General features: G+C 38.1%; 1 protein-coding gene across 2 annotated transcripts in view; it reads right to left on the bottom strand.

The window, feature by feature from the left end:
- Window positions 1-14240, bottom strand: part of pou6f2 (POU class 6 homeobox 2) — a 155959-nt gene that overhangs the window by 60469 nt on the left and 81250 nt on the right. For both annotated transcript variants that reach the window (XM_006634318.3, XM_006634319.3), the window contains exon 4: window positions 8655-8968. In XM_006634318.3, coding sequence (XP_006634381.3) covers window positions 8655-8968 — 314 coding nt within the window. The remainder of the gene's footprint in view (window positions 1-8654; window positions 8969-14240) is intronic.

Below are 14240 nucleotides of genomic sequence, written 5' to 3'. Positions count from 1 at the left end.
TATATATCATCTCTCACTAAGAATGATAATGTCTTTTTAGATTGGAGAATTGCAAATATAACTCCATAAAAGGGAGACAAAACTGAATCAAGTAATGTACTACTGCTCTTACTTTTTCAGCTGGTGATGACCACAAGCTTAATTAGAATCAGTGGTGAAACAGAAACCAGAGCAGACAAATGTAAATTAAGGGGAAGTGTCTTTAAACCTGAGAGCAGGAGGCACGTCTTACACAGAGAATTGAGGGAGTCTGGAACAAGCTAACCAGCCATATTGTAGAAGGTGATACCCTGGTTTATTTTAAAAATACTTGGAGACATCCTCAAATCAGTTAGGCACCAACAAGTAAATGGGATAGATGTGTCTAACGACCCCCTTTCATTTACAAACAAAACTATGGAAATAATAGGTAATACTAAAATATAAATATTCTAACCAAACAATGGCATTTTAAAAGGTAATCAATATGGATTTAGACAGGGAAGGCCATTTTAACTAGATTACTAGACTTTTTTAAAAGTAGTTTAGTTGATAAAACTATAGCACATGACATGATATATTTGAATTAAAAGGTACGGAATTACAAGGTCATTCATATACATGGTTATGGCAAATGGAAGCATCGTTTTAAGGGGTATATCCTCTAATTGCATGGATGTAACCACAGGTTAACAACAGGAGTCTTTTTTAGGTCTGGTGCTGTTCCTGATCTACATTCTGGTACAGTTAGTGAACTAGATACAATTCCAGATTATGCAAACACAGGAGAAGTGACAATCACTGTAACAGTGGTGAGGGATTTATAAAAAGATTTAGGCTTATGCACTAAAGGTATCTGGATCTTTATGTAAAACGACTATGTTTTTATCAAGACCATAGCAGTAAACAAATCCAATAGCAGGAAAAAAATAAAATCCTCAAACTTTATGATGCAGCAGATATACAGTACTGAGTTGAGTTTAGGTCACCATTACCAAAAACATTATACTTTTTTTCATGTGCATACCAAATGAATGAAATAGGCCTAATGACTTCCTCTAATCTACAATATTTCTTGGATTTTTATAATAATAATAATAAACTTCATTTTATATAGTGCCTTTAAGGTGGCTTCTCAAAGTGCTTTACAGAATGACAACAACAATAAATAAAAAGAATACACAAGATAAAACACAATTACAAAATACAGAGGAGATGGTGGTACTGAGAAAAGCAGAGGGGTGAAGAATGGAACCAGTTAAGTAAAGGCTTTTCTAAAGAACAAGGATCTGAGTCTGGATTTGAAGGAGTTTAGAGAAGGTGACTAATATCCTTGGGCAGAGAGTTTTAGAGCTTGGGGGCATAACAGGAGAAGGCCCTGTCACCCATAGAATGTAGACGGGCTTGGGGGACAGTAAGGAGACCAGAATTAAAAGAGCGAAGGTTGCAAGGTGGGGAGTAGGGTGATAATACTTCAGACAGGTACTGAAGTGCCAAGCCATGCAGAGCCTTGTAGGTGAGCATGAGGATTTTAAAGTCCACACGGAATTTGACAGTAAGCCAGTGCAAGGACTCCAGGATAGGAGTAATGTGATTATTTGCACCAGACCTGGTCAGGATTCTGGCCGCTGAGTTTTGGACATACTGAAGTTTGTTCAAAGTAGATTTAGCTATCCCGGCGAGTAGAGCATTACAGTAGTCAATTCGAGAGAACACAGATGTTCTTAAAGCATCAGCTCAGAGGGTATTGTACACACACTACTGAAGTGATATTTATGACAGCACACATGGGGGATCTCACGTTATTTTACAGCTCCTTTTTTCACCCTATTAAATCCAGGGATTTTCACATGGCTCCAATTTTCACGTGAATCCGCTGAGATGGTAAAGAGATTTCTGTCCGAAATATAATGCTGTACTATCCATATTTTCTGGCGCTATAATGCAGGGGTCAGCACATGGTTGTGTACTGGAGTGTGAACTGCTCTGATCCAGCTTTGCATTGGGAGCCGTAAAGCTGGACATGATTTTGTTAAATCACTGCTGGGCTGTAACAGGGTAGAAAAGGGCACAGAGAACAAAGGGAAAAACTCATCCTCCCCATCAAGAATGACTCTCTTCTTGCCAATTAGGATGTGACACTGATGAATGTGGTTGGCCGAGGGATGTGGCCCCACACAGGCTGTTCAAGAAATGAACATGGTTATATATAAAAATTATAAAAAATCGCAGTAGGGATGTCAATCAGACAATGGTGGTCTGTTAGATTAAAGAGCCAGAGAGATAGAAAGCCAGATGTGAACTATGATCATGAATATTAAGTAGCTCTTGGCATTTCACAACAGTCTCATTCTCCCTCAGCGCTGTGAAATAACAATGGTGAATTAATATTAAATAATAAGGATTAATTAATATTTGGACCTAATTTTGAAGCAAGTGGAACAAGCTAACCAGCTATATTTTAGAGTCCCGGTTTCATTTAAAAATACTTGGATGACATCCTCAGATCTCAGACAAGTAAATGGAAGAGATGTGTCTAATGGCCTCCTTTCATTTACAAACACTCTTGTGTAATTATGCAAAACTATGGAAATAATAGGCCATACTAAAATATAAATATTCGAACTAAACAACAGCATTTTAAAAGGTAATTAACATGGATTTAGAAAGGGAAGTTGTAGAAAAGAAAGGGAAGGAAGCTGCATGAACTTCATTATTCCATAAACTTGAAAAGTGTTTCTTATTAGATAGTAAAATTATTTTATAAATACATGAGGAAAGAGGTAAAATGGAGAAAACCATTATTTTACAAGCATGTACTTCACTTGCAAATCACTTAGATCAAAATTATATAATTTTAACCTTTCATCAGTGCTTGATTTGGAGAGAAATGAATTTGTGGGTAATGTTATACAGAGTCAATGTTCCTAATTGCTGGCTAACATTCATCATGTTTGTTGTGAGATGACAAAAAAAGGAAACTCACGGAAGCCATGTTGAACACATATGAACTTATTCAATAACAGAAATGACATTCTTCCACTTTATCCTCTTAGAGTAAGAGTGACTAGTTTTCTTTGTTCTCACTCCTGTTGTTCTATGACATTTTGAATGGCAATTTATATTTCACCCTACAGCTAGCGAGAGCCTATTATAATCCTGATGAACCCAATCAGCGGACGTCGCCCAGACTTTGAACTAGAGCACAGACACAGGTTCCCCAAAGAATGGTCTTAGTTACTCAACTCAAAGACCAAGGCTCCTTGGGAAAAACAGCTACAGAGAATCTGTTTTTACCAACAAAGGTCAGCCATACAAGTCACAGCAGTGTATCACTCCATAAAACTCAACATTGTTTCACAATACAGGTTTTTTCAAAAGAGTATCTGAGGCTCAGTCTGCTGGTAATAAAAAAAAAAGATTGGCATATTTGGGAAGGAATTTAATGTGAGATGTACTGCAGCTAGCAAGCACTAATGAAAAGCATACAGTATCTCTCATATCTCATATTCTGCAAAGTAGAAAATCTACAATTCTACATTATGCTAGTTTCCCTTCATATTCAGGTTTTGTCTCATACGCATGAACATGCCCTGTTGATTTATTTCAACTTTAATGCAAAACTAAATAACTCGGAAAACAGTTGGTAGCACATGCTAATTCGCATTATTAATTGTAATGAACTGATCACAAGATATTTTCATAACATACTGATACAAGCGCAACCCACATAACAGTGATCATATGACACTCAGGTTTCTATTTCTAATTGAAATTATTTTATTTTAACTTTGAGTTTTCATACCATATCGCAGGTGAATTGGAATAAAGAAAGACCTTTAAATTCAGATTGTGATCATATTTTGGGATTGTGAGGGTAGCATAGGATGGAAAAAAAAGGTTTGTAGAGAAACAATAGCCTGGAAATAGGTTGAATACCGTTTGAATCACTGTTCACTCTACATGCCAGAGTTTGGCGAAGTGTTGAGTGATCCCAGTGCCAGTCTTATGTTATCCCTCTGCCAGTTTTCAGTGATTCTTGTGACAGATTGAGCGCTGTTGTACTTTGGGTTTGGAAGCTATAGCTATAAGTCTTGGTCATGTGTGTCCTCTGGCAGTCAGGCAGCCTCTGGAGAGCTATGTGTCCAGTTTTGCAAGCCAAATAAAAGTGATTTTGCATCAGTGGGTTGAAAATAACCAGAGATTTATGTAGAAACATAACATTAACAAGGTTAAATGCTGTACTGAATACACTGAATAGTTAGAACTAATCTTTCAAGGAAAATATTAAGTGTACACTGAATGTCAATTCTGAAATATTTTTTTCAGTTTTGCTATGATGTCTTTGTCTATATTATATTTTTTTTCTGAAAATGTGTGTGCTGTGATAGATTGATTTAGTGTTTTTCTATAAAAAGTCATTATTTATCTACTGCAGGACCATTTATCTCCCTTTCTGAGTATTAAAGCAAAAAAAAAATGTACAGAACAAATCAGATTTAGCAGCAATACTCATCTGAAAGGGTTTAACCCTAGAACTGTACCTTTTTTATATATTAATGGGGCCTGACAGCCTCAGTGTAACTTCTACTGTATAGACATAATCTATTTGGACGTGGAACGTCTTTCAGAAATTATAATGAAATAGATCCTAATTAGGTTTTCTTCCTGTCGGATCATGCCTTTATTGTACAAAGGGGCATTCAGGACATTATAATCCACAATGCAATATACTGTGGCTATTAATTTTCCTTATGCCACTGAAGCAATCTCAAGCAGGAGAAAGCCTAAACTACTTATTTTTTATTTCAATTGTTTCGGAGGACATGACAGCGGATGAGCATTTTCCAGAAACAATATTTGTTATCTTTCGGATTTCTCAAAACAAATTCAATCATCATTTTGAATTATTGTCCTTTTTTGACAATCATTTCAGGGCTGGCTTGTTCTAAACTAATATTTCCCAGACAGACTGTGAATAATGTAAAAGGATGAGCCCTTACCAAAAGCTTGAAAATATTCAGCAATCAAATTCAGTCTGTCAGTTTCAACGATCACAAAACCCTCCCCCTCCCAACATTGTCACCAATACCACAACCACTGCCACTACTCCCCTTCAACCCGAACTAAAGTGTACATGAAATTCATTACTGGTTTTGATCTTCATTTTGCTTCATAGTTTGAAAGAGATGGATATTGAACTTCACAGCATCTCTTGGAGTACTTCCAGACAGCCACATCTTTTTCATTTTATTAGATTAAAGGAGGTTCTTTAATACAGAACTCTCATTACGTACTGTAAGTAATGGAAGCCTTATTTTCTTAAGGTGAGGTTCCTTAAAGACCTTTCAAAAACATTTTAAATGCCATCACTCTCAGTTTTCTTGTTTGTTTTCTGATCTTACTTATTAATTTTCAATGTCCTTAACTCAATTTGATTGATATACATACTATACAGTACATACAGTACACTGTATGAAGATATGTATCTCTCTCTACCTTAGACTGCCTACCTGTCTGCCTTCTCTGTATGCTTCAAATTGAATTGGAATCATGTCTCTTTTGAATCTTCATTACAGACAGCATATACCCAGTGTTCAACACAAATATCCCACAAATATGTGCTAAACTGTCTACGAAACATTTAAAAATTGGATGTGCCTTTCTTTTATATTAATGGTACACTAAAGGTTTAGATCTATGAAGTCATGATTGATTTAAATGAATGTTCAGAAGAAGTGGCTTCAATTATAGAAATAAAATCCATTTCAAATCAAGACGAGATTTAGGGTTTTGAGACCTTTCTGATATTTGCCTTAATTTCTCCCACCCTCCACCCACTTACAATTTATAAAGGCAATTACCTTTGGTGACCTTCAATCTTTAGCTTTTAATGAATGTCTGTAATGTTAAACATTAATTTGAAATAGTGTGCTAAAACATTAAAGCCGTTTGCAAAAAATTGCACTTTTGTAATTAGCTCATTTGATAGCTGCTAGTCAATTGATCTGAGAATCTCTTCCAGACATTTGTTAAACCAGTCAGCATCAAACAACCTGGTTGGGAAGTTTGTTCCATATCCCAACAACCCTTTGTGTAAAGAAGTGACTCCTGTTCTCAGCTCCTCTTATTTTCCACTTGGGCATCTACCTCATGTTCCACTGTTGATTCTAAGAAGTCCGTTTTGAATTTAGACAGTTTAATTTAGTTTTGGCGCTTTGCAAATACTGAGCCAATGCTTGATATTGTAAATATCTAAAAATTCACTGATCATACAGCTTTTGACAAACTCTGATTTTATGCCTGTCTTGCTTCTGTTTTGATTTTCATGATTTTAGTTTATTGCATGTTAACTTAGTTAGGCACTGTCTTTCAGTGCATAGCTACCTCTCTGATAGAGGGGATATTTTATACTTATCCAGCAGCTGATGTCTTGATTACTTTATTATCCTTTAGATCACTGCAGTGGCTTGACCTTTAAGATTGAAAAGCAGGTTGGTCACCTTGTCCTCATTCATCCCTGAGGTTTTCTCTAATAATAAGATGACAAGTAGCTGTCCAATTCTGAACAGTCAATTTTACATTCTACTAATACTAAAGAGAAAAAAGAGTGATTTCAGACATACAAAACAGTCTTGAAATTTAAATTTTTATTTTACTGAAGTAACAGGAGAGAAGCAGGATTCAGAAGCACTATGAAAATGAGCACAGCTATCCCTACAATTCCCCCCTTAAAATTAGGAAGCACTTCTGTAAATCATGTGAGGCATTGGACTTGTGTATACCACTGCACTTATGATGAAGTTTTACAATAAACCAGAATTTACAGACCTCAAATTGTAGAAGCATTCACAGCAGCTGTGATCAGAATTAATAAATTATAATGAATAATGTTCCCAAAAGGAAAAGTTCACTCCCCCATCTACATAGAAGGGTCTGCGGTGGAGATGGTGAATAACTTCAAATTCCTAGGCATTCACATCTCTAAGGACCTTACATGGACACTGAACACCTCCAGTCTCATCAAGAAGGCACAACAGCGGCTGTACTTCCTGAGAAGGCTGAAGAAAATACACCTACATCCACTGATCCTCACCAACTTCTACAGATGAACGGTGGAGAGCATACTGACCAGCTGCATCACAGTCTGGTACGGCAACAGCACCGCATCTGACCATAAGGCACTACAGCGGGTGGTCAAAACTGCCCAACACATCATCGGCAATGCCTTACCATCCATCCAGGAAATATACAACACCAGGAGTCTGAAAAAAGCCACCAAAATTATGTCTGACCCCCCTCACCCCAGTCATAACTTGTTTATTCCCCTACCATCTGGCAGAAGGTTCCGGTCACTCCAGTCGCACACAACTAGACTCCAAAATAGCTTCTTCCCCAGAGCTGTCAAGTTGGTGATGCCCCCACTCCCTTCCACCTTATTATGATCTCTCCTAACGTCCTCCTGTACCCACAACTACTGTACTCCTACACCACCACACACACATGTAAGCCGAAATTGTACTGTCCCCTCGATAGCCCAGTAAAACTGTAACAGGCATAATAATATTTAATATTTATTAATTAACCATACTACTTTTAACCATACTATTTTTTGCACTGTTCCAAGAATTACCTTGCACTGTTTTTGTCCTGTTATATTTTCTTTGTTTGCGGAATTTTGCACAGTTTTGATTACTGGATTACATGTTATTTATGTTATGTTATTACATGTTATTACTGTTACTGTTATTGCTATTGTGTAACTGTCTAGTATACAGTAGTATAGTAAAGTATAGTAATACTTGTTTTGCATAGGATAAGTAACCATTTTGACCACAGGGTGTTTTGCTGCACCTCACAACATAGATTTTATAGGGGAAGAAGAAAAGTCTGAAGAGAGATCTCTGATCTTACAGTCTGATTTGCCTGGTGGAAGATGCAAACTCACTGCAGGGAGCACCTTCTGCAAATATAGGAAATCAGCACCTTGTCTCAGCAGGAACCTGTGCAGTTCGAACTGCAGGGCAATGGCAAAGAGAGATTCCGCTTTTCAAAATCACTAGAACCATGCTCTGTGATCGATGTGTGTCCACCTGCTTAACCAGCCCAGGCATAAAAAAGCACAGAGCCAGATGCTAACAGGCGTTAAAGTGTACTGGGTGAGAGCAGACCGACACACAAGGTGCTATTATAGTTTTTTGCTTTCTAATGAGCACCCAGAGTTGAGAGCTCTGACAAACGACGGATCAGTAGGTGGCACCCTTCCCCTGAGCCCAGATTTTCCAGATGCTCCAGTATGATGGCTGCAGACACTGCAATAGGTATCACCCCCCAGATATTAAACCAAGATCCTGATTACTGGGTCATTAAAGACCTGGTGGTACTGTGTGCAAGAGTAGGAGTGTTAACCTGGTATCCTGGTTAAATTAAATCAGATGTTTATACAATCTGTCCTCCCAAAGTCCCTTAACTGGTGAAGCAATTACTCAGTTCTTTACCTGAACGGCTGAGTAGCATCACCAAAGTGAGCGCTGCACTTCAAGATTGGAGACTGGAGATTGGAGATTCACTTTTACAGTGAGTGGCAGATGCAGGGGATCCCCTCCTACAGGTACAATTCTTTGAAATCCTTCGGGGTGAAAAGTGTAAATGCAAGAGAGCCTTATTGTTATTACCTGGAGAGGGGTGGGCGGGGTGAGAGGTGAGGGCAGGCCTTGTCCTGGCGACTGGTTCTGTTTCTGGGGCGGTGACACAGCAGCCGGCTGGGTCTGTGGCTGCTGTGCCTGGCTGTGGGACGACTGCTGGCTTGGAGGAGACTGCTGATGCTGCGACGGCTGCTGGCTCTGGGGTGGCTGGTGTGTCTGACCTTGGTGCTGCTGTTGCTGTTGTGGCGGCTGCTGCTGCTGCTGCTGCTGCTGTTGGTGTTGCTGGTGCTGCAGCTGCTGCAACTGTTGCAAGTGCTGGAGCTGTGAGTTCAGGGATGAGGTAGCTATAGAAGGAAAGAAAAAAAAAAGAAATCCTCAAATAAAGTTGCGCTCTGTTAATGGTAGCTTAAACATGGAGGCATAGGATTGCTGCTGTTGGAGGCTTAATGTCTTTGGCGAATTGAATTTTTAAGAGACTTGCATAGGCTACATCAAAACATAAAACAAGACATTTAGCTATCAAAGGTGAAAGATGAACAAAGTATTTCTGAAATGTATACGGTGCTGTATAGTGTACATTACTAGAACTCCTACTGTATGTTCACTTCCTGCACAATAGCATACACATGAATCCTCCTTTCAGTCTGAAAATCCACATTACAGAAAAAGTTGTCACTGAGGGAGTTCATTCATTTGGCCTGAAATGTGTGTTACCAATCAAATTGTACGATCACCTACTGTGCATGTCAGCAAAGTGTAAAAGGATTTAATAAGCTTAAGATAGTGTCAGTAAGCCACTGTCAATAGGACATTTATCTTTATGGTTCCAACTGGTTTTTAATGCCTTCATACGTAACAACACATATGAAGCCCAACGATTCTGCAACATATGTTTTAACCAATAAGATGTTGTTTATTTCTTAGAAATGTTTAAAACATCTCAAATAATTTAAACCCTGTGGTGTTAGCATATTAGCATTGGTCCAAGCACATGTAATAATAATAATAATAATAAAACTGAGAAAATCTGAATGTTACTTGAAGGTTAAGTTATGGAACAAATGATCAACAATTCTGTCTGCAGTGGAAAGTTTGTAGTGTCATCTCTCTGCAGCAACACATTAAAAATCGCCAGCCTTGACAGCAGTTATCTGCTGCAAAAACAACCAGCCCAGCTGCGTGATCTGTGGAAGGCTCCTACTGAATTATGCTGCACAGGATTTCACAAGCAGCTAGGAAGGATTCAAACCTTAAGCAACATTTTCAGATCTGTTTGATGGATGTTTGAATCCCAGCTACAGTACTTTCCAAGAAAATAAAGAAGCAGTTTTTTTTTTCTAAATGGCAGTGTTTGCCAGAACCTTGAACCACTTTCTGTCTGCTGTTTACAGCAGATATTACTAAGGGTTTAACCAGCTGTTTTGTTAGTGACCAAGGTTCAACAGGTGAATGTTTGCAGATTTCTGTGCTTAATAATGCCCCATTTTCAATATTATGCTTTGCAGGTATTCCCATGGAAGGACTGTTATTTCCATAGGCCTGCCACAAGAGGCCACCTAATAGGACCCTGAAGACATGTGATTAGTTTATTAGTTCACTTGAGTGGTACTATTGTATAATATCCTGCAGCTAGGATCACACCTTCCCCCTTCTCTTAATGACAGACTACTTTTCTTCTAAATTTTCTCCATTCATTGGAGGTTTCATTTTACACCTCTCTACACCTATTCTGACTTCACACCTCTTGATTGGCCTCTCTTTCTGTCCCCTGCTCCCGCCTCTCACTCCTCCTCTCTCCCAGCCTTTGTTCTCCCGCTACTTTATCTTTGCCTACTGCCCTGTCTTTCTCACACCTGAAGAAGGCTCCACGGCTGAAACGTTGTGTTTTCTTTCTTCTTTTTTTCAGAATGGAATAAACCTATTACCTGTTCCTTTGCAGCCTACGCATGCTGACGCAGCTACCTACCTGAACTACTATTGTATAATTGTCCAGTAAGCACTCACAGACAGGCTTAATTGGGGAGGATATAGGTTTGAATGTGGGTTGAATTAGTGTACTTTGTGACTGAATGGTTAAGGTTGCACAGTGGTTAGGATGTTCTCCCTGTGTTTTCTGGTTTCCTCTCACTGTCCAAAGACTAACTGGTAGGTTAATTGGCTTCTGGGAAAACTGGCCCTGGTGTCAGTGTGCATGTTCGTGTCAACGGTACAACAAAATGTGTGCCCTGCGATGGACTTGGTTTGAAAATGGAGGTTACAAAATGGAAGGATGAACAGTTGAGAGTGTTTGTTGTAAGAATGCCTGACGCATTTACTTTATAGTGAAGGTGTGACAGGCTGAGCCATGCTACCAGAAGTGGGGATCTTCTACGTGTTAAACTTTAATTTACAAAATGTTAAACTAAACTAAGTTTTCAATTTCAGATTTTGCTGTTATCTGATGTTGTATCTTTTTCTGTCATAACGGCTTCTCCAAAGTCTTCAGGAAGCTGCTGGTAATCAGCATGGTGTTATTCATCCTGCATAAAGAAGCTAGAGTAATGCTGATGAATGCTGATGAATTTCAACAGATCATTCCCTTTATGCCTTACAGTACATAATGAAGAATGATGTCCCAGAATATTTAGTTCAGTTTAGTTAAAGGAGTTGTACTGTACCACAAGGTTATCCGAAAGGCATGAAACTAGAAAATAAAGAAAAGGAAAAACTTAAGAGGTAGAGTATCCAGCCCTGGTCCTGCAAGGACCTTCAAGGTGTTTTATAAAGCAGTAGAACCTCAAGAGCTGGAAGAAACTGTCAATTTGGTCTAAGTTTAGTTAATTCAGTGATTAGTTCGATTGGAAACCAGCAGACACATCAGCCCTTTGTATAGTATATATGACACATAATATAATCTATATATTACAGTAGAAAGGAATTAAAAAAGCCCTGTATTCAAATAATTTTTGCTGAAATTTAAAAGTTGCATTTGTTTACAGCTGCATATAGAAAATACTTTGTTCAAGAAGACAACCTTGACCCTTTACCCCTCCTCCCAAAAAAATCTGAAAGTCCAACATTATAATGACAAAGGAATAGTCTAGTGTTTGAGGGAACGAGCTACTCGTCCATTTTTGCTGAAGCCAATTCACTGGCTTCTGAAAAAGAAACTGCTGAATGAGGTTCTTGGATAAATTAACTATTAACTACTAAATAGGCTACATGAGCCAACTGGACTCATGAGCCTCTTGTTTGAAACTTCTGGAACATTGCGTATTGCTTTTAATCGGTCTTTCCTACCACCTGAAACTGTAGCTACTGTATTAGAGTTTTAAAAACTGAATGGTTCAAAAACTGGAAGAAATATATGTATAAGATCATAATTACAAGCAAAACCAATAGCACTTGCAGTGTTCACAAGTTCTCAAAAAGAATCCAACAATTAACACAGAGGTACATAAAAAAAGGGTTGTTGCTTATATATACTGTACTGTATAAAGTAATTTGTGCTAGGTGGAAAGATTTAACAGATACATATTGCCCCCATACCCTCACCATAAGCCCAATACTCTCTGGTGGTTTCTCTTTGGATATTTGCATCTCAAGGGTACAGTTCATTTTCTTTGAAGACACTAGGAACCTAATTCCGATGATTGGAAGAGGTTAAGAAACTCTCTTAACTGGCAAAATCAGCTTAGGGAGACACAGGTGTCTTAGGGAGAAGGTGTCTTAATGCTGTCACAGAACCATAAGTTACTCAAGGAGTCTTTTCAGGTATTTCAGGTCCACTGTGAAAACTAATTCCAACATTTTCTGCAGCAGAAGAGTATCAGAAAAGGAACCCCATACCACAGATTTCTTTTCATAATAAATGTAACACCAAACACAGAAATGTCTTTCCTTAGAGCAGAAGTTGATTTTTCTTAAGGCAAATTGAGGAGAGCAGGAACTGTTTGAAATAAGCTAGAAACAGACAAACTTAAGAATCAGATAGATCTACAGACAACTTATACTGGAGTTTCCTAAGGCTTTTTGTTTATGATACCTGTGCAAGTTCTTTGTTTTCTCATGCAGGCTTGTCTTTTGTTGTTGATGCATATCTGACAATGGCTGCTAATTTAGGTAATAGCTGTTGGACTCAAGTTAGATACCTCAGTGTTATTTTTCACTCTGTGCTGTCATTTCAAGCACATATCAGACAGGTCACACTGGCATCTTTTTACTTTTAGTAATGGTATCTTTTCTGTAAAGCTTTGCCAAGCTAAGATCCTTCCTTTGTCAATCTGACGCTGAAGAAATGATACACAGCTTAATTTCAAGATTAGATGACTGTAATGCTTTACTTACTTGTGTATTCTTCTAGGATACTGAATAGGCCCAGAATTCTGTGCTGATAAAAAACATTCCATCCTAAAACGTACTGGCTCCCTGTGAAATGTGTGATTTTAAGATTTAAGATTTTTTAAGCTTACATACAGTATGAAGCACCAAATATTCTAGTTCAAGGACAGCTTATGGATTCATTGCACAAGTACAGTATATTCCAAACCTTATCCGAAATCTGCTAATTCAGGTTGCTTTATTCTTCCCAGGCAGTACCATGATTTTGGAACTCATTCCACACTTTGAGATAGGACATTTGTAATTCACACTTAAAAGCTTATTTTAATGTCTATTTTTTATGTTTGGTCAGTGTGCTTTGTGATTTTATTTGAGTTCTTTGTGTTTTATGTCTGTATCATTATACAGTGTTGATTTTTTCAATAAGCTACTATGAATAAAATGTATTATTAGGGAATGAAAAATGTAACTGTTGTTAAAGAACTGTTTTCCTTTCTGGTGTCCATATTATACAAATTACAATTGCACTTAATCTACTAGATAAGCATGTTGCTATCATGTTAATTTCTTGAAAGAGAAGAGGGTGTTAACTACTTTACAACAACATGGGTAGCTACGTCATACCAGCTGAAAGCTGGTCATGGAAGTCTGGCAATATTTTTAAGAAAAAAAGAGTCTTTCACCTGTCAACCAGGTGTTTCACCAGGGCAATATCACGAATCCCAGAAGCACCTGACTGAGTTGTGGCTCTCACACTTATTTAAAATCTTCAGTCAGCCACTGAGGGGCTTTTGTAGGGCCTCATGTCAGTCACAACAGGTTCTGGTTGAATGTGTATCTGCTGCACAAAGGAGGACTCTACACGAGATGACAGGTTATTCTCATGACTTTATGGCAAGAGTATTGGAGGAGGCGTAAAAATTGACATGACACCAGTGCTACTGAGATCTGGAGCTTCCTAAAACAATTCAGACCATAACAGCAATTAACAATTTTGCTAGATTCTCTTTTGAGGAAAGGGCTATTTCTGGGACTCTGGTTTCTCAAAGTAGAGAGTCAGTTGTCATTCCTGGAGATATTATCAGGGATGTCAACATACTGTACATCACCATCTTCTTCCAACATTAAAGGGGATAGATTGTAACACACAGACCAAAGGCAATCCTCTACGCACTCTTCATTTGTATTTAGTCAAATCCATATTGGTATTCAACAGGAGATACAGTAATTGAGCATATTGGAACAATGAGTTCCCTAGATGTTAATGAATTACCACTCAAAAAGAAGAGACTCTCA

The sequence above is a fragment of the Lepisosteus oculatus genome, chromosome 6 (assembly GCF_040954835.1).
Source record: "Lepisosteus oculatus isolate fLepOcu1 chromosome 6, fLepOcu1.hap2, whole genome shotgun sequence".
Taxonomy (NCBI): domain Eukaryota; kingdom Metazoa; phylum Chordata; class Actinopteri; order Semionotiformes; family Lepisosteidae; genus Lepisosteus; species Lepisosteus oculatus.
This window is presented reverse-complemented; position numbering and strand designations above follow the sequence as displayed.